Here is a 22,286-nt window from a genome sequence, read left to right as displayed (position 1 = left end):
AATAGTTCTTGCTCATGGGTCCTAATGGTTACAATAAAATAACTAATAGGGTTACTTGTGTACACACACACACACACACACACCACTGCAACAGTACTACAAGGGAAACAAGGCAACTCAACAGGGAGCTTCAGGACGCAAACATCTAACACATCCTAAGTATTTCCTGTTTCTTCTTAAGTAATTATTAATATTATTCCTATTTTGGTGCCAATACTGGAGAGTGAACTCAGAGCTGGGACACTGAGCCCCACTCAACTGGGGACTGAACTAAGTTTTTTTTTGTTTTTTGTTTTGGGTCCAGTCATGGGGTCTGAACTCTGGGCCTGAGAAATGTCCCTTAGCTCTTCAGATCAAGGCTAGCACTCTACCACTTGAGCCACAGCACCACTTCCGGCTTTTTTCTTTTTTTACTTATGTGATGCTGAGGAATGGAACCAGGGCCTCATGCATGCAAGACAAGCGCACTACCACTGAGCCACCTTCCTAGCCCCTCCTTAAGCTTTTTCTGCTCGAGGCTAGTGCTATACCATTTGAGCTATACCTCCAGTTCTGGCTTTTTGCAGGTTAATTGAAGATAAAGAACCTCACAGACTTTTCTTTCCAGGCTGGCTTCAAACCAGGACCCTCAGATCTCAGACTCCTGAATTGCTAGGATTACAGTTGTGAGCCACCCACACCTGGCTGAAATCTTTTTTTTTTAACTTGAATGTTTTTTATAACTATTAGATATGGAGATTAGTAATCTCTGCTGCTCCCTTTTGTTCTTAGCTGTATTTTCTTTTTCTTAGCTCCTTCCTTAAATGATTCTTTATTTTTTATTTATTTATTTATTTTTATTTATTTATTTTTTGGTCAGGGGTCCTGAACTCTGGGCTTGGGCGCTATGTCTCAGCTCTTCAGCTCAAGGCAAGTGCTCTACTGCTTGAGTCACAGTGCCACTTCTGGTTTTCTAGTGGTTTATTGGAGATGAGAGTATCATGGACTTTCCTGCCCGGGCTGGCTTTGAACCACGATCCTCAGATCTCAGCCTCCTAAGTAGCTAGGATTACAGGTTTGAGCCACGGGCACCCAGCCTTAAACAATTCTTGTAGGAACTTCATTCATTAAGAATAGGGCCAAACTATGCAAGGCAGGATTGAACTGGAACAACTAGTTATGAGGAAAGAACTAGGCCTATTTACCCCCTAGCTGTTCCTTCTACTGTAATTACTAGTTTTGAAAAAGCAAAACACCTGGCCCCAAAACTAGGAACTGCCCGTTGCTTTAGGTCAAGAAATTGTTACAGGAGTACTTATGGTTTTAATTGTTTCGGGAATGTTTGTGACTTAGGAGCTTGCAAAATAAAATAACTGCGAAGTTCTTCTGTACACCACCTTGCTTGAATCTGCTCTAAAAGAATGCATTTTTTTAACCTTTATAAACCCTGAGCTATTTGAGTTTGGGACTGCTCATTCCCTAGATGAGTTAACCCTGGCTGGTCAATTGAATAAACTATCTTTTAAGATACTGGTCAGCATCTGTGACTTTGTCCAGGGGGTGAGTCCACTTCATCTGGATGCCCCAGTGAGATCCTATTCTCGCCTGAACAGGACGACTCCTGTCATGACCTGACTCCTGTGTCAGGGGACTGGCCACATGGCCGCACTTAGTGGAAGGCCTTGAGAGACATTCCTCAGTCCCAGGTGCCCTTGCTCTGTGAAACCCGTGAAATGAACTCTGGAGTTTGTTCTACCAGTAAATTTCTGCCTGTCATCATCATGTAAAAACATAAATGAGTTGTTTTAAACTCCCAAGAAAAGTCATCAAGTTTTGGTGTTAGCAAAAACTTGAAAATTAACTAAAGTTCTTCTTCAAAATAATGCAATAATCCTTTACATTTTTGAGAAGTCAGATAATTTGATTACAATGTGAACAGCTTAATGCATTAAAACACCAGATCTTTGGTTTTCTGTAATATCCAAGTTACTATTCACTGGCAGAAATTTCTTCTGTTGTCTGGCCTCAGTCCCTCCTGCTCTTAGAAATTTACTCTCTCCCCTGAACCCCCTTTTCCCTGGGAAAAGACTAGCCATGGGTACAAAACTGTGAAATCAGAAAACAAAACAAAATTATTGATAAAGGGAAAAAACCTCCTGGTAAAGAAAAACCCCAGACAAAGGCTGACCAATAGTCAACTTTTGTCCTTTCCCCATCCTTGATAAAAAAGCAAAAGAACATCGCTCCCTTACTCAATTTTACCAAACTGGCAGCTTTGCAAATGGCTATTGACAACCGAGGCTTATCACCAGGTGCATTAAAGAGCAGTTAGGAGCTTATAATAAAAATAATTTCTAAAGTAGTGTCAATAGCTTTGATAGTATTGATCATGCTGACCAAGTCAAGATTATGTTTTGCCTATGCTTCTGTGAGTCAAGGCTATGTTTCTGCGAAGTTTTGCTTCTATAACCTTGCTTGCTTGCCTTGGTAACAAGGCCTTAAGCCCGCCAATTGAAGACCACAGCTGAGTGGTCCCACTATGAGTGACCTATTACAAATGATTACATATGATATTACCATAAAGAACAAATTAATTTAAAGGTCATATAACTGTAACCAATGAAAAATAGGCCAAACCTGCTTTGCATGGCTTGTATATATAACTCTATCTAACCTACCCCTATAAAAACACATCCTACCCTGAGCTCAAGGCTGTTCCTACTTTCCCGGTGGTAGGAAGTGGTCCCATGTGGTGGTAATAAAGTTCCTAGCTCGGCAGAGCGCAAAGAACAAATTAATTTAAAGGTTCTACCTGTAACCAATGAAAAATAGGCCAAACCTGCCTTGCATGGCTTGTATATATAACTCTATCTAACCTACCCCTATAAAAACGCATCCTACCCTGAGCTCAAGGCTGTTCCTACTTTCCCGGTGATTGACCTACCTAGGCAGAGCGCATGCGGGCAGCCCAGATGTCGCAGCCGCCCCGGGTCTCCCAGCCTCTAGGCCAGCGCAACCCCCGCCCCTGCAGGCCCCCGGGTGCCACCCCAACCCCGGAGCCCACGCAGCCCGCAGGGATGCTGCTCCGGCCCCGGCGGCGACCGCCACATGCGCCGCCTTCGCGGACCGACTTGGTGGCCGAGCAGCTGCCACTGGCCGAGGACGCGCCGGGGACCCGGCGCTGCTCGCCCCTCAGGCCCGACGTGCCTGTGTCCCCGGGCTCGGCGCAGCACAAGCCCTGGAGCACCTGGGAGACAGAGCTGCTGTTGGCCGAGATGCTGCGGCCGGCTGTGTGTCACACACTGCCCACCTACCGCCAAGTGTCAGCTGCGCTCGCCCTGCGACAGGTGCGAAGGACACCTGCGCAATGTGGCCGCCGCTACACGTACCTAAAAAGCAAAATCCGAAGCGGCAAGCCCCCCGGGCCCTTCGAAGCGAAGATCCGCGAGCTCATGGGGCTGCTGGGCAACGATCAGCAGGACAGGTGCGCCCACTGCCGCTGCCACCCGGCGCCCTCTGCGCCCGCGCCGGCCCCGGCCCCGGAAGAGCCAGGTAGGCAGGCGGCAGGGCGGGAGAGGGGAAGGGACAGCAGGGGCGGGGAGGGGAAAGGCGATGGGGCAGGAGGCTGGAAGGGGCAGCAGGGTCCGGAGGGTCAGAGGCCTGCAGAGCCCCCGCCCCCATCGACTCCGCGCTCCCTCCCGCAGGTGCCGCGCCCTCGGCCCCCAACAACCTCTTGCAGCCTACCGTGCCTTTGCTGAATGCTGCCTTGCCGCAGATGCTGACGCGCCTGGGCGACATCGTGGGCATGCTGGGCCCGCTGCAAGACCAGCTGCTGACCCAGAACCAGCACGTGGAGCAGCTGCGCGGCTCCTTCGACCTGGCCATGGGCTTCATCCTGGGAAGTGTGGCCACCCAGCGCGGTGTCCTGGGCAGGCCGAGCTAGCCGCCCCTGCCAACCCCCCCCCCATATTAAAAAAATAATAAAGTTCCTAGCACTTTTATCTGGGTTTCGTGAAGTCTCTTTTGGATCCAGGATATAATAGATGTAGGCCCAAGTGAGATCCAGGACCCCGGGCCTTGAGCTCAGAGACTTTGGACTGGTGTCAGAAGAGCCACTCCCTAGGGGACAGCTGTGGAGAGAAGTTCCTAGCAGGAACTTAGAACTCAAAAGCCTCTAGAGGTAAGTTGAAAAGCCTGGCCAGGTATAGTGGAAGGGGCAGAAGGGGAGGTGGGATGCAGCAGAACTCCCAGCCACAGAAGAGTTTGGGATGCTCCTCTCCCCAGTGGAGGCAGATTAGGGTTCTTAACCTGGAGTCTGGCCTCACTTGGGTTGTCTTACTTGTTCTGTCTGACCATTTGGTTTGTGTAGCCACCTATCTCTGTCTGTTTTAGTTGACATTTCTGTCTAAATGTCTGAGAACCACAAGTATCGAGAAAGGGATGAGATGGAGAATCTCCTGTTAAACCTATGTCTCCAACCCCAACCTCAGATGTTGGAGAAACCTTGGGATGAGGTGGAGAATCTCCTCTCAAACTTAGGTCTCCACTCTGGTGCTGATAAAATTCCAAGGGGAAAGCTTATTTGGCCCAAGCAGGAAAAGTAAGAAACAACTTCTTTTTAAGCTAATTCTGAGATCACTGATATCTTGCTTTTTGTAGAAATGCACCAAACTTCTTTATCCATCACTTTTGGAAATGCTTTTAGATCCCTTTTCTTATTTTCAGGAAAAAGCCAGGGCATATGAGTACTGTTACCCAAGGTCATCTCTGCACTCTCTGCCAGGTAGATTGGCCCTCCCTTAATGTAAAATGGCTGCAGGAGAGTTCCTCTAAACTAACACCTCTCTTCTAGGTTCAGAGTTATTTGGGGGCTCTCAGTCACCAAAACAGGTCCCCTAAATGCCAGAGCTCACCATTCTCTGAAAAAAAAAAAAACCCCAGACAATTATTCAAGTTATTAGAATCTGTTCTTTTTGTTCATTTGGACATCTCTGGGGGAATAAAAGTTCCAGCTCTGTCTGGGCTTGGTCATAGACCTGCTCTGTTTTGTCTGTGTTGCAGCAGTCAAGAGGTGGGCATGGGAGGTCACAAGCCCTTACAAGCTTCAGGCTGCATTTTCCTGCAGAGGCAGCCGGAGGTGAGGGCATAGACAGTTTGAGCCTCGTTTGGACATTTGGCTTGTCCGAACAGTTAAAAAAATTGTAAAATGCTCTTGTCTAAAAAGAAAATTGGATAAAAGATAGGCCAGTTCAGTTTCAGGTGACTCCCACCTAGCCTTCCTCCAACTGAAGGTATTCACAAGGCCAATTGGTAAAATGCATTGCTAAACAAGCAAGCCCTGGGTAAATGAAGCTCAGCAAAGGCACTTTGTTTTACAAATCTTAAATCTTAGATCAAGATTCTGGACTGATTTTCATTTTTGTGCACTTTAAGTTTTGTATGAGTATGTTGGAACATGTTCAAGATGAAAATCAGCATGCTGTTAAAAAAAGTTGAAACTCTAAGGAAGGTCATCAGATTTGTATGCCAAATATCTTAAAGGATTATTGTATTGTTTTAAACAGGAAGTTTAGTTAAACTTTCTAAGAATTCTTTAATTTACAAATCAAAATCTGTATTTTAAAATTCGGTATTTTAAAATGCAAAGGTTGTTTACACTGCAATCAAGTTATCTGACTCAACAAAAAGGCATTGGCTGTTTGGGATTTAGTTCCCTCTGCTAAAACTTGGGGATACTATTAGAAATTTAAATATAAAGGTTTATTTAACACTGTCAAAGATTTTACCTGTTCTGTCTAAAACTTTACCTGTTCTGTCTAAAACTATTTCATTCAAGAACCAAGAAAAAAAAAGGGAAAAACTTAGACTCTAATAGAAGACCTGTCTTTTGAGGTGAGGGATGTAGAGGCAGACGTGCAGCTCAGCCAGTCATGCAGGGTGGGACAGGCCCTGGGGGGAGTCCACGCATGGTAGAAGAGGGCAAGCTGGCACAAAGGCAGTTCAACTAACCCTGAAGAGTTGGGTGCATGCACATTCCTTAGGAGGGGCTGTGTGGCCAATCTTTGTCCTGTCCCTTTCTCTTGCAGACAGACACAGGAAACATAATGGTAAAAATGAGTGATGTCATGATCTGATTGGTATTCCTAAAACTGCCACTTGGATGTATTAACTTTGAAAAAGCCTTAAAAATATGGTTAGAAAATTTATCAGTATATGATTTGCTTTCATTGATACTCTGCAATTGGATATGTTTTTTTAAAAGGCATATAGGTGGGCTGGGAAGGTGGGTCAGTGGTAGAGCACTTGCCTTGCATGCATGAGGCCCGGGCTCAGTTCTTTAGCACCACATAAGCAGAAAAGAAACAACCAGAAGAGGCACTGTGGCTCAAGTGGTACAGTGCTAGCCTTGAGCTGAAGAGCTGAGAGACACCGCCCAGGCCCAGAGTTCAGGCCCACAACCAGACACCCCCCACCAAAAAAAGGCATATAGGTGTTAAGTCTAGCTTCTTGGTACAGTACTGGTGATTAATTCTTGCATTAACAAAAAATGGTCATTTGAGTTCAAAAGTTTTTAATGTATATCTGTTTTGTTTTTTTTTTAATTGTATTTTATTTTATTTGAGAACATACTGTACAGGGGGGCTACAATTACATGGGCAGGATAATGCATACATTTCTTACCAAGCATTGCAGCCTCCTCCTTTGTTTACCCTTCACTTCCCTTCCCCGCCTCCCCCCTCCCCCCACCCAATTTTACCCCCCTCCCCCCCACACACCGACATTGTAAAGCTGGTTTTGACATGACATTTTGTACTTCTCATTGTTGCAACAGGTCCACCTGAATCCTTAAACGACTTGTTTGTCCCCATCTCCTCCACATGTTATACTTACATCAAATATAGTGAAAGCGGGGGTTACACTGTGGGGGAGGGACATACAAAGCAACAAAGAAATAATCTTATAAATGCGTTAAAAACACATGCATGAAAGAAACGAAAACATTAAAATACATATTTAAGGGTTCATTTTCCTAACATCACATTATCTGACCTTTTCCGCTTGACTCATACCTATACTAGATATTGCAAATAAGGGAAACCATGGGACCTATGTTTCTTTGGGCCTGGCTTACTTCACTTAATATAATTTTTTCCAAACCTTTCCATTTCCTAACAAATGGGGCAATGTCATTCTTTCTGATGGAGGCATAGAATTCCATTGTGTATATATACCACATTTTCTTGATCCATTCATCTACTGAGGGGCATCTGGGTTGGTTCCATATCTTAGCTATGGTAAATAATGCTGCAATAAACATAGTTGTGCTGGTAGCTTTAGTGTGGTCTTGTTTGTAAACATTTGGGTAAATGCCCAAAAGTGGGATTGCTGGGTCATAGGGGAGATCTATGTGAAGTCTTTTGAGGAACCTCCATACTGCTTGAGCTGAAGAGCTGAGAGACAGTGCCCAGGCCCAGAGTTCAGGCCCCATGATCAGACCCAAAAAAAAAACGTTCACAGCAGTTAAAAGATGCTTTTGTGAAATTAATGTGATATATTTTGTTGTTGTAGTTTGCAAAGTCTGGGTATTGTCCCTAAGCATTTTTATGCTCAAAGCCAGCACTCTATATCTTGAGGCACAGTGCCACTTCCGGCTTTTTTCTTTCTGCTTATGTGGTGCTGAGAAATCAAACCCAGGGCCTCAGGCTAGCAAGGCAAGTGCTCTACCACTGAGCCACCTTCCCAGTCCCTAACAAGTACTTTTCTCTCTGGGCTATTTTTGAACACAATTCTAAGATCTCATTACCCAGAATAGCTGGAATAATAGGCATGAGTCACTGGCACTTTGTTTGATGTATTTTGTAAATTTTAATTATGTTTTAAGATTTTTGTTTCACTATAATGTACAATGTTCTACACATATATTTTGATATATGTATATATTTCTGATGACAAATAATCTCTAAAAATGTATATCTTTCTATACATAATATATATATATATACATATTTCTGAAGACAGACTTCTTTATAACTTTTATGCTACTATTTTTGACTTTATCTTTCCAAAGATATAGTCTACTTTTCCAAAATTTTCCTAGCAATAAATCACTAATATTTCAATAGAATGTAGTTTATTACTTTCAAGGAAATTTAAAATATACACATGATATTGTAGTAACATTTATATTATATTACATGAAATAATTCTGTTCAAACTTAAAAATTTGTGTGAAGTGGAGGGGAGAGAGGAAGTTATATCATACTGGTTAGGAATTTGCAATACTTCAAAAATCTATTCCATAATTTGTCTTATGCACATAGTCAAACTACTTCTTATGGTTTCATTTTTTGTTTATTTGCTCAAAATTTTAATATGGATTCAACCACAGTGGTAACATTAAAATTATTAACCAGGGCGCTGGTGGCTTACGCCTGTAATCCTAGCTACTCAGGAGGCTGAGATCTGAGGATCACGGTTCAAAGCCAGCCCGGAAGTGGCACTGTAGCTCAAGTGGTAGAGCGCTCGCCTTGAGCTGAAGAGCTAAGGGACAACACCCAGGCCCAGAGTTCAAGCCCCACGACCAACAAAAAAAATAAATAAATTAAATAAATAAAATTATTAACCAAAAACATAGATTCATAGATTCATAACCAAAAATCATAGATACATATCAGACTTTCAAAAGTTAGCACTTACGATGCTAATAATAATTTTGGTGAAGATGATGATGACCACAGTGTACCCTGATAATGACAATGTTGTGATTGAAAAGGAAAACACTTTACTGAGAAAATTTTGATAATTCATCTTATCTAATGGGCAGAGGCAGAGTGGTAAGAAGAAATCTAAAGTGCTTCCACAATATACAAATATATATATATATATATGTATATATATACATATATATATCACTAATATAGCTGGCAGCTATATTAGTGATATTTTTAGCGATAAGGACCACAGGTGGAAATAATTGATTTAGGGAAAAAACTCTCTGATATTTCTAAAATTTATATTAAACAGATACAAAATAGGTCTGTTTAGACATCATCAAAATGTCTACAGCCAGGAATATGAAAAACAATAATAAAATTGGGGGTCTTATTGAAGGGAAGAGAAAAAGGAAATTCAGACACAAGTGTGAGCAATGTGAGCAACAGTGTGGACAAGATTGGAAGAAAGCAATAAATAAGGAAACAAAAAAGTAATAAAAGATTTTCAGAAGTAAAGGAAGGAAAGAATTTGCAGGAAGATATTCAAGGAAATATGCCACCTGGATTTGAAAAGTAAGAGGACATAGAGAAGTTCAATAAGAACAGTGTTTTGGTGAAGTCATATTGATAAAATTTTTGAAATATGAATGTGAAGCCATAAAATTCTGGATCCATGAGTTCAACATATCCTGTTGATTTTAAATGTTGGGAACAAACACTTTCATCCTGATCTTAGAAGAATTATACAGGGGCCATGATAGGATGGGAAGCAGAAACAAAGGAGTAGGCTACAATTCTTGATAAGAAATGTACTCATTATCTTGCCCGTGTAATTGTAAGCCCTCTGTACAGTATTTTCACAATAAAAAAGAAATGTACTCATTATCTTGCTCATGTAATTGTAACCCCTCTGTACAGTATTTTCACAATAAAAAGGAATGAAAAAGAAAAAAAAGAAGCATCCCTCATGTCAATTATGGTGCCTTTTTGGTAGCTTACAGAATGTGGAAGGCACTGTTTAGGCCTGTTCTTTTCCAACGGATACACCCAACACTACCAAAAAGAACAACAACAAAAAAGAATTATACAGATACAATTGTTCTGAACTTTACTTAGCGGTATTCTGTATAAATTTTTAATTGTGAAAATGCTGTACAGTTACAATTACATGGGAAAGATAAGGAGTACATTTCTTATCAAGCAATGTTGCCTCCTCCTTTGTTTCCCCTTGCCATCCCTTCTCATATCCCCCCCCCTAAAGTTTGTAAAGTTCGTTTTTGAATATTTTTGGGGGGAGGTCTGGTCGTGGGGCCTGAACTCTGGGCCTGGGCGCTGTCCTTCACCTCTTCAGCTCAAGGCTAGTGCTCTACCACTTGGGCCATAACACCACTTCTGGCTTTTTTTCTTTTTGCATATGTGGTGCTGGGGAATTGAACCCAGGGCCTCATGCATGCAAGGTAAGGACTCTACCACTGAGCCACCTTCCCAGCCCCATTGTTTTTGAATATTTTTGAAGCCTTTGTTTAGCCAGGAGTTTATACATTGAACTATAACTCAGACAAACCTAACTTGTCCTACAGTTCCAATTCTTGGCCCATGTATCCACATCAGTTTGGGATATTATTGAAATATCTTTAGATATGTTTGGATATCTTATCAGCCTATTCATAATAAATGTCGGACAAGTAACACTAAGTATTAGGTTGAACATACAGCTTTACTGATGTGATTGAAGATTCTCTGAATTTATTCTTCTTTAGAATAGAAAATTCCTCAATAGCCATTGAAACATCATAACTGCCATATAGTGTATTTTAAACTCTAGTTCTTATTAGGGATATTTCTATGTTGAAATAACCCTATCAATCAACCTACCACAAATTCAAGTGCTCTTATAAACTTCAAGCTTTTATTGAATGGAAGAGTTCAGATATTACCCTCACCACTAGGATTAAATGCCTAAAAAGATAAGACATTTTGCTTTAGTGCCTTTCTTTCATTTTCTCATACCCATTTTCAAGTAGGGAAGGATGATGATATAACAATACAATGGTAACTTGTATTAACACAACATCTAGGATCTAGTGTAAATTCAGATGCTTACTAATTAGCTCCAGATTTTGTGGATATTTATATTTCTACAGGGAAAACTAATGAGCTCCAAGAAAATGTCCCTAAGGAGCCTTTCAATTCTAATATCACTGTTCATCTCAAAATGCTTTAAATTCGACATCCTCTACTGTGGGCGTAGGGTTATACTGTGCAACTTTTCTCCTCAGAGAGTGAGTACTGCCCTATTGCTTAACATGGACAAAGTACCTTCATACATAGACTGGGCGTGTGCAAACAAGTAGTGGTAGTTAAACAATGTTCTTAGCAGTTTGTAAAGATGAAATGGAAATAGAGCAACTATGAACTCAAAAGGAATGTGCAAAAAAGACAAAAGCACAAAGTAGAATGTGCCAAGGAAATGCAGAAGTCTGATTTCAAATTATGTGCTCAGGTGTGAGGGTGTGTTCAAAGTATAGCTTCAGAAAATGTAGTTGGATATCTTTGGGGGAAACACTGCTTTAAACTATTCTGGGATAATTGTACAAGTAGAAGCCCCTCGCTCTGACTCTAATCAGCCACAACATCATCAACTTTGGGACTATTTTCCACGTGAAAAGTGAGAAAAAGAGGGCTCATTACATTTAGTGTTCAGGTTGAAGTAGTGGAAATCACATAATTTTTCTTATAAGTCTTCATTTATTTTGGAGCATTACAGTAGGAAAAAGCCAAGTAAATATTTTGCATGTACCTAAATTAATTGGGATGTATTATATTGGTCTCTCTTTAACTGGGAAATTATAGATTATGTCTTTTTATACTCTAACTTGGGACAATGATCTATCTGCTGTCAGTTATTTTCTTCTCTTCCCCATCTTTTGCCCTTCCACTTACATAATTTTTATTTAAAGAGACATATCCCATATGATATTGGATATCTTCCTGCCTAATTCAGTGCAAGATATACATTAGACTCATCCAGATATCCCCAACACATGTACCACCATGAAATCTTATCTTACATAGAAATCGTGATTTTAGAATGTCTGAGGAGGTGGCATCTGTCATTTTAGAATGACTCTAAATGATACTTACATGCAATCATGTTTTAAACCAATATGCTCCTCAGTAGATGAATGAATTGACAAAATGTGGTATATTCAAACACAGTAGAATTCTATGCTTACAATTCATAAGGAATTGGAATGACTTGGAAAAATCCTACTAAGTAAAATAAACAAGACACAAAGAAAGATTCCATGGTTTCCCTAATTTGTAATAAGTAGGGAATATCTAGGATAGTCCTAGAAGTTGAACAGAATGGCTCAATAGCTATGTATAAGATGATGCTGAGCAAAATGAAGTCCTACATATGGAAACAGAGGTTTTTCTTTGTGGTTGTTGTTTTTAATGTACTATGTGGTTTCTTTTTTCTTTTGTGTTTTCCCCTATGTTTTGTCCCCTGCTATATTTGATTTCAGTATCATGTGTCATTGTATATACATTTATCTTAATGTGGCAAGGGAAGTGGAATAATAAAATGGTGAGACAAAGGACAAATGGCAAACTAATGCAGTAGCAATGCACACAACACAACATGTTTGAAATATACATTACAACTTGTGAGGGGTATTGAGGTCAAGGAAAACTGAGGAAAGTGAGGGGGGGTAAAAAGTTTGACTTGTTATGTACTCACTACCTTACAATTACTGCAACCCCTTCTATATATCACCTTGACAATAAAATTAAATTGAAAAATAAGCTACAAAAAATATAATTTCAATGTGTTGGTATGGTAAATATTATTCTATTACCCCTTTTTTTATCAAAGGGTCATCAACTTGAAGGTTATCAAACTATACAATATTTTCACAATATACTTGCCATTATTTTGGAACAAAACATTATTTTAATATTATCTCATACTAACCCGAAAATGTTCAATTCTATGGAAACTCCTAACTTATAAAACTGAATAATTGTAAAGAGGACAGAATATATATGTTCTTTAAAATTCCTATGACTACTAAATACTCATTTTCAAATTCTGAACATGCTATACCAGAGACATTTAAAACAGTATCTGTTTGCACTTTATTTAATTCTGCAATAGATGCAGTTTCCAATGGGATGTTACACATTTAAAAGTCAACAGATAAAATAGCCATTTTCTGGTAGAAGATAAAACTATGACCTATCTATAACAATTAATTCCTGAAGAGTTAACATTTGTTCATCAGAGTAAGCTATTATTTCTATGACAAAAATCCCAAGTTTTTATGCCCAACAGTTTACAACTTGTAAGGTGCACCTTAAAATTCCCTAAATTTATATCATGACTAGCTTATCACTACTGTGAAAATATACTGCACTTCTGCTGAGATACACTCCCAGTTGTGCAAAGAACACTACACTAAACTTTGCTGCAACATTTCCCTCCAGCGGTATTCTTGAGATCAGAACACTTGCAAGTATTATTTATTTTTATGTTATTATATATTATTATTTTATGTATCATAGATATTCAGGAGATCTGAATATCTGAATATTAAGATCTGAAGATTATGGTTCAAAGCCCACTCAGGCAGAAAGTTTTCTTAGATTCTTATCTCCAATAAACTGCTAAAGAAAAGCCAGACAAAATTGGCACTGAGGTTCAAGTGGTAGAGCAGTAGCCTTGAGCAAAAACAGTCTCAGGGACAGTGCCCAGGCCCAGAGCTAAAGCTTTAGTACAAACCAAACAACAAAAACGAAATAAAAACACACCTCAAACCTAGCTTTTTACTCATTGTATACAGACGTATGTAATTAAGGAAATTTCTTCCTGTGCTATGTATAGGTAGAAGAAAAAGGATGACACAATTATTCTCTTCATACCATGTTACACCAAAGTCTCAAAAAATTGCTCTTTTTCTAAATTTATAAATCAATAGTATCCATTTGTTAGCAACTCTTGCTAGATTTTTCACATTATCATGCTATACATGAATTAATGGAATTATCTATTAACTAAGTTTTAATTATACCTCACTTGAAAGAATATTCTAGGCAAATAGAATGCCAGAATCATTTGTGAATTTCTAAATTAAATCTTCTACTTGAAAACAATTTTGTAGTATCCTATAGAATATGAAATTACAAGCAAAAACTACTTATTTTAAATCTAAATTCTAATTTAGCCAGGTCTACAAAGTCCTACATGAGATGAACTTTGCTATTTCTCCAGGCTTAAGCTTTTGTATTCCTTCATAATTTCTTTGTAATCCAACAGAATGATGCTTACTTTTTCAAATATTTGGTTGGGAATCATGAGCTATTTTCTATCGAGGAATGTTCTGTAATGAAGACAGCATTTAAAACACAGGTGAGGATTATGTATGAGTTGTATATAGGAAACTTGAATTCTCAAAACATAATGACATAATTAACCCAAACTTCCAACTTTGTATTCCTTTCTTGTTCTTTGGATTGTTTTATTGAGGCAAAATTATACTACCTGGTTGAGGGAAAGTATCGTTATATAATTCCACTCTCTAATCTCCTATCTTAATTTGAGTGCTAGAATCCCAGGTTTGTATCACATTGCTCTGCCATATTTTGTTGGTTTATTTAATCTAGAAACAGGCTAGCAATTCTGAATTTCTCCAATGATCTTATTCACTAGACTGACTGCTCAGACTGTTTATGTACAATTTTCAAAAACGTTCTAACATTTGACACAGGATATGAACATTTTTAGATGCACCTGCAGGGGTCTCTGTTTCATTCCTCCATGGATCTGATTCCTTTAATAATGATTACTTGATTTTCTTACTATCTCTGTTCCGTAACTTTGTAATATTCTCAAGCTTTTCTGGGAAAGTTCACTTGAGGGCTTTCTAATATTAAAAAATTATCACTTGTTCTAGTTTTACTCAGGACATATTTTCTATTACTTTCTAACTTTTCTACACATTCTGAGAGTTGTTTCATATATATGTGTTTGCACATATAAGTGCCTCTGTTTATGTGCATGCTTTTATGTATGTATGCCAAAACCTCAAGCTCTTATTCAACAGTCTTGCTCATAACTAGTATTCCATCACTTGAGCCATTTCTCCAATGCAACTTTTGGCTGGTTAATTATAGGTAGTGTCTCAAAGACTGTTCTGCCCAGGCTGGATGCAAACTGAACTTCCCAAACTCCTTTACATTCTTAGGTTTCATCTTTCCAAGAGTATCAGATTTTAAACTAGTTACATTTTTGTGAGTGTAAAGTCTAAGCTATAGCCCAGATTTTTAACTCAATAATACATATAAAGATAGATGAACATACACATTACACACCTTGAGTGTACACTGTTAGAAATGGGATCTTAAGAGGGGTGCCAATGACTCACGCCTATAATCCTGGCTACTCAGGAGGCTGAGATCTGAGGATTGCAGTTCAATCCAGCACAAGTAGGAAAGTTTCTGAAGAACTTATCTCCAATCAAGTGGTAGAATGCTAGCCTCGAGCTGAAGAGTAGAGGGAGAGTGCCCAGGCCCACAAACATCAAAAAAACAATAAAAGGAAAGAAAGGAAAAGAAAAAAAGAAATGTGATCTTATCCACCAATTCATTGCTAGTATAATTCCTGCTCTCTCAACATGGCATTATTTCCAGTTAATTCCATGCTCTTATATCCGAATTGCTTTGGAACTAGAATTATTCCTCCCTTCTACTTTTCACAAAATTCCATGATTAGCTGTCATGATTTAGAACTAGTAGAAGAAACAGAGTGGCCTCATCCTTCATATTCCACTTAGTAGTAATGCTTTCTCTATATCACACCCATAGATCTACCTACTGGCCTTGGCTTTATTATTTCAAAATTGTCTTATTTGCAGAGTCTTCTATTCTGTATTGAACCATTATACTTAAACATAGAACTTCTTTTTCTCCAATTATTCTTATTGTTTCTCCTACTGTTAACTTATGTATACTTGGGAAATAATGCAAAACACACACAAATAAATGTTTCTGAGACCTTCTTCCCACTCAAAATTTGTCTTAATTTACAGACCACTTAGGAAATTTGAACTTAAAGTACTCCAGGATAATGGTTTTTTCATGTTTTTTATTGTAAAAATGGTGTACAGAGGGGTTCAAAACTGACCCAAGGGAGAAAAATTTATGTGGCTTATCTCCAATTAGTTGGAAATACAGCTGTAGCTTTAGTGGTATAGTAGTAACCTTAAGCAAAAATGCTTAGGGTCAGTGCCCAGACCCAGAGTTCAAGTCCCAGAATCAGCCCCCAAAATTAAAATAAATAGAAGACAAAATAACTCCAGTTATGGCTCGTGATAGTATGCCTAGTTTGCATGAAATTCTGAATTTGATTGCCACCAGCAAGAAAAATACACAAACCAACAGAAGATGTTTCCAAGGAATCTCCAAGTCTTCTTTCACTTGGGTACTATAATATATAGTACATAACCAGTCAAATCTGACACTATGTACATGCCTTAGTGTGAATGTGTGTACATACATGCACAACCGCTCACCAGTGATTTGGCATTATCCTGCCCATGTAATTGTAACCCCTCTGTACAGTATGTTCACAAAATAAATTAAAAAAAGAAATGTCATGAACATGGGACTTGTGAGATCGAGAAATGTTCGTGTGTTCCATGGCACTGCCTGTCAGCAGAGGGACAGCGTTATCTGCTAGACTGCGCATGAGTGGGCTGGTGTAACTCAGGCACCCAGGTACATTGATCAGTAGAGCTAGGAAGCTGGGAGAAGCTTACAAACCCCGTGCCTTCACCCAGAGAAGTCCCTGTGAAGCTCAGACCCACATAAGAGTGCAAAAGGAGGGAACTCAGACAAGAATTTTACAGGGAAATGGAGGTTTCCAGCAGATACAATCTATTTCATTAGCAAGCTTGGATCCTCAGCACACACAGCCAAGGGGTTCAAGCCAACAAAGCCATAAACAAAGCCTTGCCACCTCCCTAGGCCCTTCTGTACACTCCAACTTGCCTTGATGTGAAGCCCATCACAGCCAGGAAGGTAGAACACACAGTTTAAACTCGTCCCTGCCTGTTCTCTAGAACACTGCTGTGAAAGCTATGGGACCTCTGTCATTTTAGTTGAGAATCCACACTGAACAAACCCTCATGCTTCCCCTTCCCCCAGCTCATGCCAACTCTTCTCCGGTATCTGAGCGATTCTGCCTCAGCAAGTCTGCACATATGCTGTATCAGGCTGCAGGAGATCATTTCACAGGAGAGGGAAGAAAAAACAGGCATAAATCTGAAAGTTCAGGTAGAATTCCAACCTAGTCCACAACCACCTCCAAACCATTCCCCTGTAGCAGATGGGTACCTCTGCCTGAATAGAAATGGCGAAAGTCATCGAGGAATTCATCTCATCCCTTGGTTGCAGTTTTTCCTGCTTTGTGGAGAACATGCTCAGAAATCCCTTGAACTCCCTGGAGTAGATGCCAATGTTATATATACACACTCAGAAAATAGTGCATGTAACTGCTCCGTGATCAGATTCTCTATGTAGAATCAAAGGCCAAGGGTCCTAGCGGTAGAAAGTGATGTGTGAGCAGGGTAAACTCATGCAGAATACATCTCTATTACTGGATGGTCATTGGTAAAGTTCAAGATGTAAGAAGCCTCTCAAAATGTCACCCTGACCTAAGCAGATGGTGACAACAGGAGCTGTATCCCCTCTTCAGATGTTGTCATGGTAGCTCACGCCAAGGACTGGCAGCAAAATGGTCTAGAAAAGCTGAGAGAAACAGTGGACACATTAGTGTTCAGAAACATATCCAATCATGTGACCTTCCACAAGGAAAGTGTTAGACTGAAGGACCAACTGCTTCTCTCTGTACCTACATTAGACACAGCACTCCGATTCACCCATTAGGATGATGATCAACTCATGTGATCGCTGCTAAGCTGAGAATATAAGAAGGGATGGGAGGCCCTATGTTCAGAGCTAAAGGTGCCCTTCATCACAGAAATTAAAGATGGCCCTGAAGGCACCTCCTCACACTCAGAGAATACACACTTATCTGATAACCTGAATGATTTTTCTCCTGTGCCCGTCTTCATTTAAACATGAAAAATGCCCTCAAAAATTAATCCATGGAAACCGTAATACCATAAAAAGCAGCTTTCCAACCCCAAGAATAACACTGCTCCCAACCTTCTCACATGCAGTCATTGAGCCAACCAGATGACATTGTTAATGGGACACTCAAATGTCTCTGCAAGTGTCCAGACAGAGGCCTGGCCTGCTCATAGACCACGTTGTTCCTGACCATACATAAAAAGTCCCAAGCTATCAGCCTGGGGCAGTCCCCTCTGGAGGCTCCAAGGTATCACAACTGGAAAATTCAGGGCAGTTGACAGCAGTCTACGTGCGTTCAGTCTGAAATGCCTACTTGAAAGACTCAGAACCATATGCTGAGTGCCTGAAAGGCTCAAACAACTGTCTCAGCAAAGATACCAAGGTGCCAGAGTGGATAACCCTTCATCCAGGACCAAGGTCAAACATCTCTAGATGAAATGCATATCCAAAAATATATCTTGGGCAGAAAAATTTTAAATGAATAACAGTCTCCAGGCTTTCTAAGATAATGACTGGTGAGAAATGATACCATGGAAGGAAAAGGGAGAAGGTCAGGTCCTCCTATATTTTACCTCATCTTGGTAAATGTCTAAGATGCCACACTTTGCCATCAACTTTTCCAAGAGCAGAGGACATGCCCACTCCCCCTGGGAGGAGTGGCGACTGGGCCTGGGACAAGTCTGTTGCATTTAATATGTAGTCTAAAGGGAGAGAGAGCCATCTCAGAGGAGACCTTCGTACAGATGTGGCTCACTGAGGACTCTCTAGATATCAGGGTCATATGCTCCCTCCTTCTCTGGGATCTGCCAGGTCTAGAGAGGAAGAAAACATTTCCTCAGTGCTGCTCTAGTCTCCTATATCAATCTTTGGGGTCACATTCAATAGTTCTATATTCCCAACTACCCGGGTGATGAAAGTAGAAGGATCATAATGTGAGGCCAATCCAGGCAATAATACAAGAACTCTTGATTCTTCTCCAGAACCAAACTCTCAGCCTTCCCAGAAATCCCTTTCCTCTCCCAAGGGTGGCTCAGGAGCTTCCATCATTGGGTTGTATCGTTACCCCCTCTCCACCAGGGCCCTCTCCAGCTGTGATGAACACCTGAAGATTGAGTTGCCTAGTTCAGAATCTCAGCAAGAGAACTCCACAGGGAGGCAGCACGTGGCAACAGAATCTTTCCCATTTTTATAGTCAAAAAGTAATTGGTACACAACAACATTAAGAGTCATTACCCTTACAAAAAGTTTTACAGGTTACTCTGGATCTGACTAAAACAATCAGGGTCAAGTATTCTCCATCTGGAACTGAGAGTGCCTTCAAGATAATGGTCTCTGAGGACAGAAATAACCAATATCTGCTTTAGCCACGCTTACAGCAGCACAGACTCATGAGGGGGGTAGAAAATCATGAGCAAACCTACCTACTAAGATAACACAGGACTTAAATCACTTCTGCCACCTTGACCTAGGCTCTCGCCTCTACTTTTTCCTGGATGCAGACACATCTTCTCCATCATTATCTACTTTCCATTCAAGTACCCCCTGTACTTCAGGAAAAAGGAAGTCATCTTTCCACCACCAACACCCCCCCCAGGCTGAGGAAGACCTCTCCCAGTCAGAAAATGAAAGCTAAGTTCCAGAACACTTGCTCATAGACATCTTTTGGATATCACACCACCTATTTCCACAGGCCTGCTAGAAGATTGTTAAAGTCAGAAGTGCTCACCACCTGTTCACCAATGATCACCCAAAGACGACCTCTTCTCCAAGAATAACTCAGTGTCATCTCTGCCAAGTGAAAACTGGAGTCATTCCACAGAAAAGCACAAAGCAGGGCAGACCTATGGCCATGCACTTTCAGCTCAATGAATAGTGGGCACTGCAGCCATCACCTGAGAGTACCACCCTAGCTCAATACGCAAGGAAGGACCCGGCACAAATGGCCCCATTAGAGGAAAACAGCCCAGCTGCCAGACTCAAGAAAAGAACTGGGCCCTAACTCCAAGCACGTCACAGAAAATTCAAAACTGGATTCCCACGCTCCTACTGGGCAGACCCAGCATCCCCACAATCTACCCCACAGCTGGTCCACGCTGGCCTACCTAGCCCAGGTCAGTGGGAATCCCAGTGGTATTACGGACACACTGACAGTTCAAAGAAGTAAACAGAGAGCCATCTTTAAAAGCACTAATATTTGGAAAATTTTCATCTGGCAGCTCTCAAACATGCTAGTCTCAGGACCTCTTAATACTCTTAAATTTTGAGAGCTCCCAAAGAGCTAATTAAAAAGGTAAGGTGGCTCAGTGGTAGAGTGCTTGCCTTGCATACATGAGGTCCTGGGTTCGATTCCTCGGCACCACATAAGTAGAAAAAGCCAGAGGTGGCACTGTGGCTCAAGTGATAGAGCGCTAGCCTTGAGCTGAAGAGCTGAGGGACAGTGCCCAGACCCAGAGTTTAGGCCCCACAACTGACAAAAAAAAATGTTAGTAGAGCCAGGAACTGGTGGCTCTCACCAGTAATCCTAGCTACACACTCAGGAAACTGAGATCTATAGATTGCTATTAAAAGCTAGCTGGAGCAGGAAAGTCAATGAGATTCTTATCTCCAATAAACTACTCAGAAAACAAAACAAAACAAACAAACAAAAAAAACCAGAAGTACAACTATAACTCAAGTGGTAGACTACAGCTCAGGATCAATGCCTAAGTGCTGAATTCAAGCCCCAGGACTGGCACAAAAATAAATAAATTAAATAAAAAATAGGGGATACACATGCATTAGCATGTGCACGCACACACACACACACGAGAGAAACAGACAGATATGTTAAAAAGTAGAACTCAGCTAATGAGCAAAGCATCAGGTATTGAGTCCTAGTTTCACAACCCAAACAAAAGAAAATTTAGAACTCAAGTGCTTATGGTAGTTTTGTAAACTTAAGAACAAAAACACTGGGGATGGGAAGGTGGCTCAGTGGTAGAGTATCTTGTATGCATGAGGCCTTGAGTTCAATTACTGAGCACCACATAAGCAGAAAAAGTTGTAAGTGGTGCTGTGGCTCAAGTGGTAGGATACTAGCACTGAGCTAAAGAGCTGAGGGTCAGCACCCAAGCCCACAGTTTACTCCACACAACTCACCAAAAAGAAAAAAGAAAGAAAGAAAAGAAACACTACTTATTAATATACACTTATTGAAAAAAAACTGTATTTTCCAAAAAAGGTAAAATTTCAGCAGAATAGTCCCACTGTTTTACATCTTTAATAAATCTCTTCATCCTTTAGCCTAATGAAAGACACCTGTATTCTCTCATCTGCTTTTATACTGTCTGTTGGGTTATGTTGTTTCAAGTATATGCAGAAAATCTACCTTACAAAGTCACTTAGTTAGAAAAGGAAGAAGTATTTTAGTTGCCTTCTCAGATTATCAATAAAGCTAATGCTGGCATACTCCTTAATATTACACTAAAACTCAACTAGTGGTCATCTCTTAAAATTTAGTTGTAATGAGATACATAGCAATGAGCCTGAAGCTATACCATAAGATTTTCTGCTTGGATGTATTAAATTAAAATCAGTTAGTCTTTTCTTTTCTTTTGCCTGTACATGATTTGCTAACATCACACATTAAATAATGGGAAAATACTCACACTGAGTCACACAAATCTTCCAAATGCTGACCAACTGTCCTGAAATCAATGAATATAGCTGTTATTATCAACACAGATTTCATCAGCATAGTCTGTAAACAGCACTGGGAAGCTACAAAGCTCAACAGAGCAATAAATACATTCTACAAAATTGAAACTTAGTTTGAATGTGTATCACGACTCATACATCGTTGCTTTTCTCGTCGTAAAGGCTCATTTCATTCACTTTTAAGAAATGTTCACCAAATAAAATTCTAGTCTCTATGACCACTTGTATACTTCAGAGTGAAAATGTCATTCCATGGCAAAGTAAATAGTTCATTTAAACACTACAAATGGGCTAGGCACTGGTGGCTCATGCTTGTAATCCTAGCTACTCAGGAAATTAAGATCTAAGGATCATGGTTCAAAGCCAGCCCAGGCAGAAAAGTCTGTGAGATTCTTATCTCCAATGAACTACTCAGAAGAAGCCAGAAGTGGTGCAGTGGTTCAAGTGGTAGAGCACTACCCATGAGCAAAAAAGCTTAGGGCAACATCCAAGCCCTGAGTTCAAGTCCTAGGACCAGCTTAAAAAAAAAAAAAGACAAAACTGAATTCATTGGATTCCACTTTCTTAAAATAGCCAATTAGCAGAGAATATGTCTTAGAAATATATCTAATTAAATGTTAAAATAAAACAACCCTTAAGATTCATTTGTCCAGAAATTACATTTTATACTAACTGCCACATTACCTAATTACTATAAAAAATGAGCAGCTTCAACATTCATATTTTCTAAGAGATACAGGC

At 40.2% G+C, this 22,286-nt stretch overlaps 2 protein-coding genes across 13 annotated transcripts in view; one reads left to right on the top strand and one right to left on the bottom strand.

Annotated features, from left to right (window-relative positions):
- The window catches only part of LOC138807848 (protein FAM114A2-like), a 147,705-nt gene that overhangs the window by 54,086 nt on the left and 71,333 nt on the right, over positions 1–22,286 (bottom strand). For 2 of the 12 annotated variants that reach the window (XR_011366290.1, XM_069993640.1), the window contains 2 exons: positions 21,497–21,535; positions 6,774–6,898 (listed from right to left, as the gene is read on the bottom strand). The exons of 2 other annotated variants lie outside the window; for them this stretch is intronic. Coding sequence is in view for 3 of the 10 variants with exons in the window: in XM_069993640.1 (XP_069849741.1) it covers positions 21,503–21,535 (33 nt within the window). In the remaining 7 variants the exon portion in view is untranslated. Of the gene's footprint in view, positions 1–6,773; positions 6,899–7,129; positions 17,505–21,496; positions 21,536–22,286 lie in introns of those variants that run through there. 8 more of the 12 variants (XR_011366291.1, XM_069993637.1, XR_011366294.1 and 5 more) reach the window with 7 other exon arrangements.
- LOC138807854 (undifferentiated embryonic cell transcription factor 1-like) lies at positions 2,937–3,922 on the top strand. Its single transcript, XM_069993648.1, has 2 exons — positions 2,937–3,531; positions 3,684–3,922. Exons 1-2 carry the CDS (start codon positions 2,937–2,939, stop codon positions 3,920–3,922), a joined length of 834 nt encoding a protein of 277 aa, XP_069849749.1.

Source organism: Dipodomys merriami, unplaced genomic scaffold (genome assembly GCF_024711535.1).
Source record: "Dipodomys merriami isolate MVZ:Mamm:240054 unplaced genomic scaffold, mDipMer1.0.p SCAF_437, whole genome shotgun sequence".
Classification (NCBI taxonomy): Eukaryota; Metazoa; Chordata; class Mammalia; order Rodentia; family Heteromyidae; genus Dipodomys; species Dipodomys merriami.
Note: the sequence above shows the minus strand (reverse complement) of the source record. Positions and strands in the feature narration are given on the sequence as shown.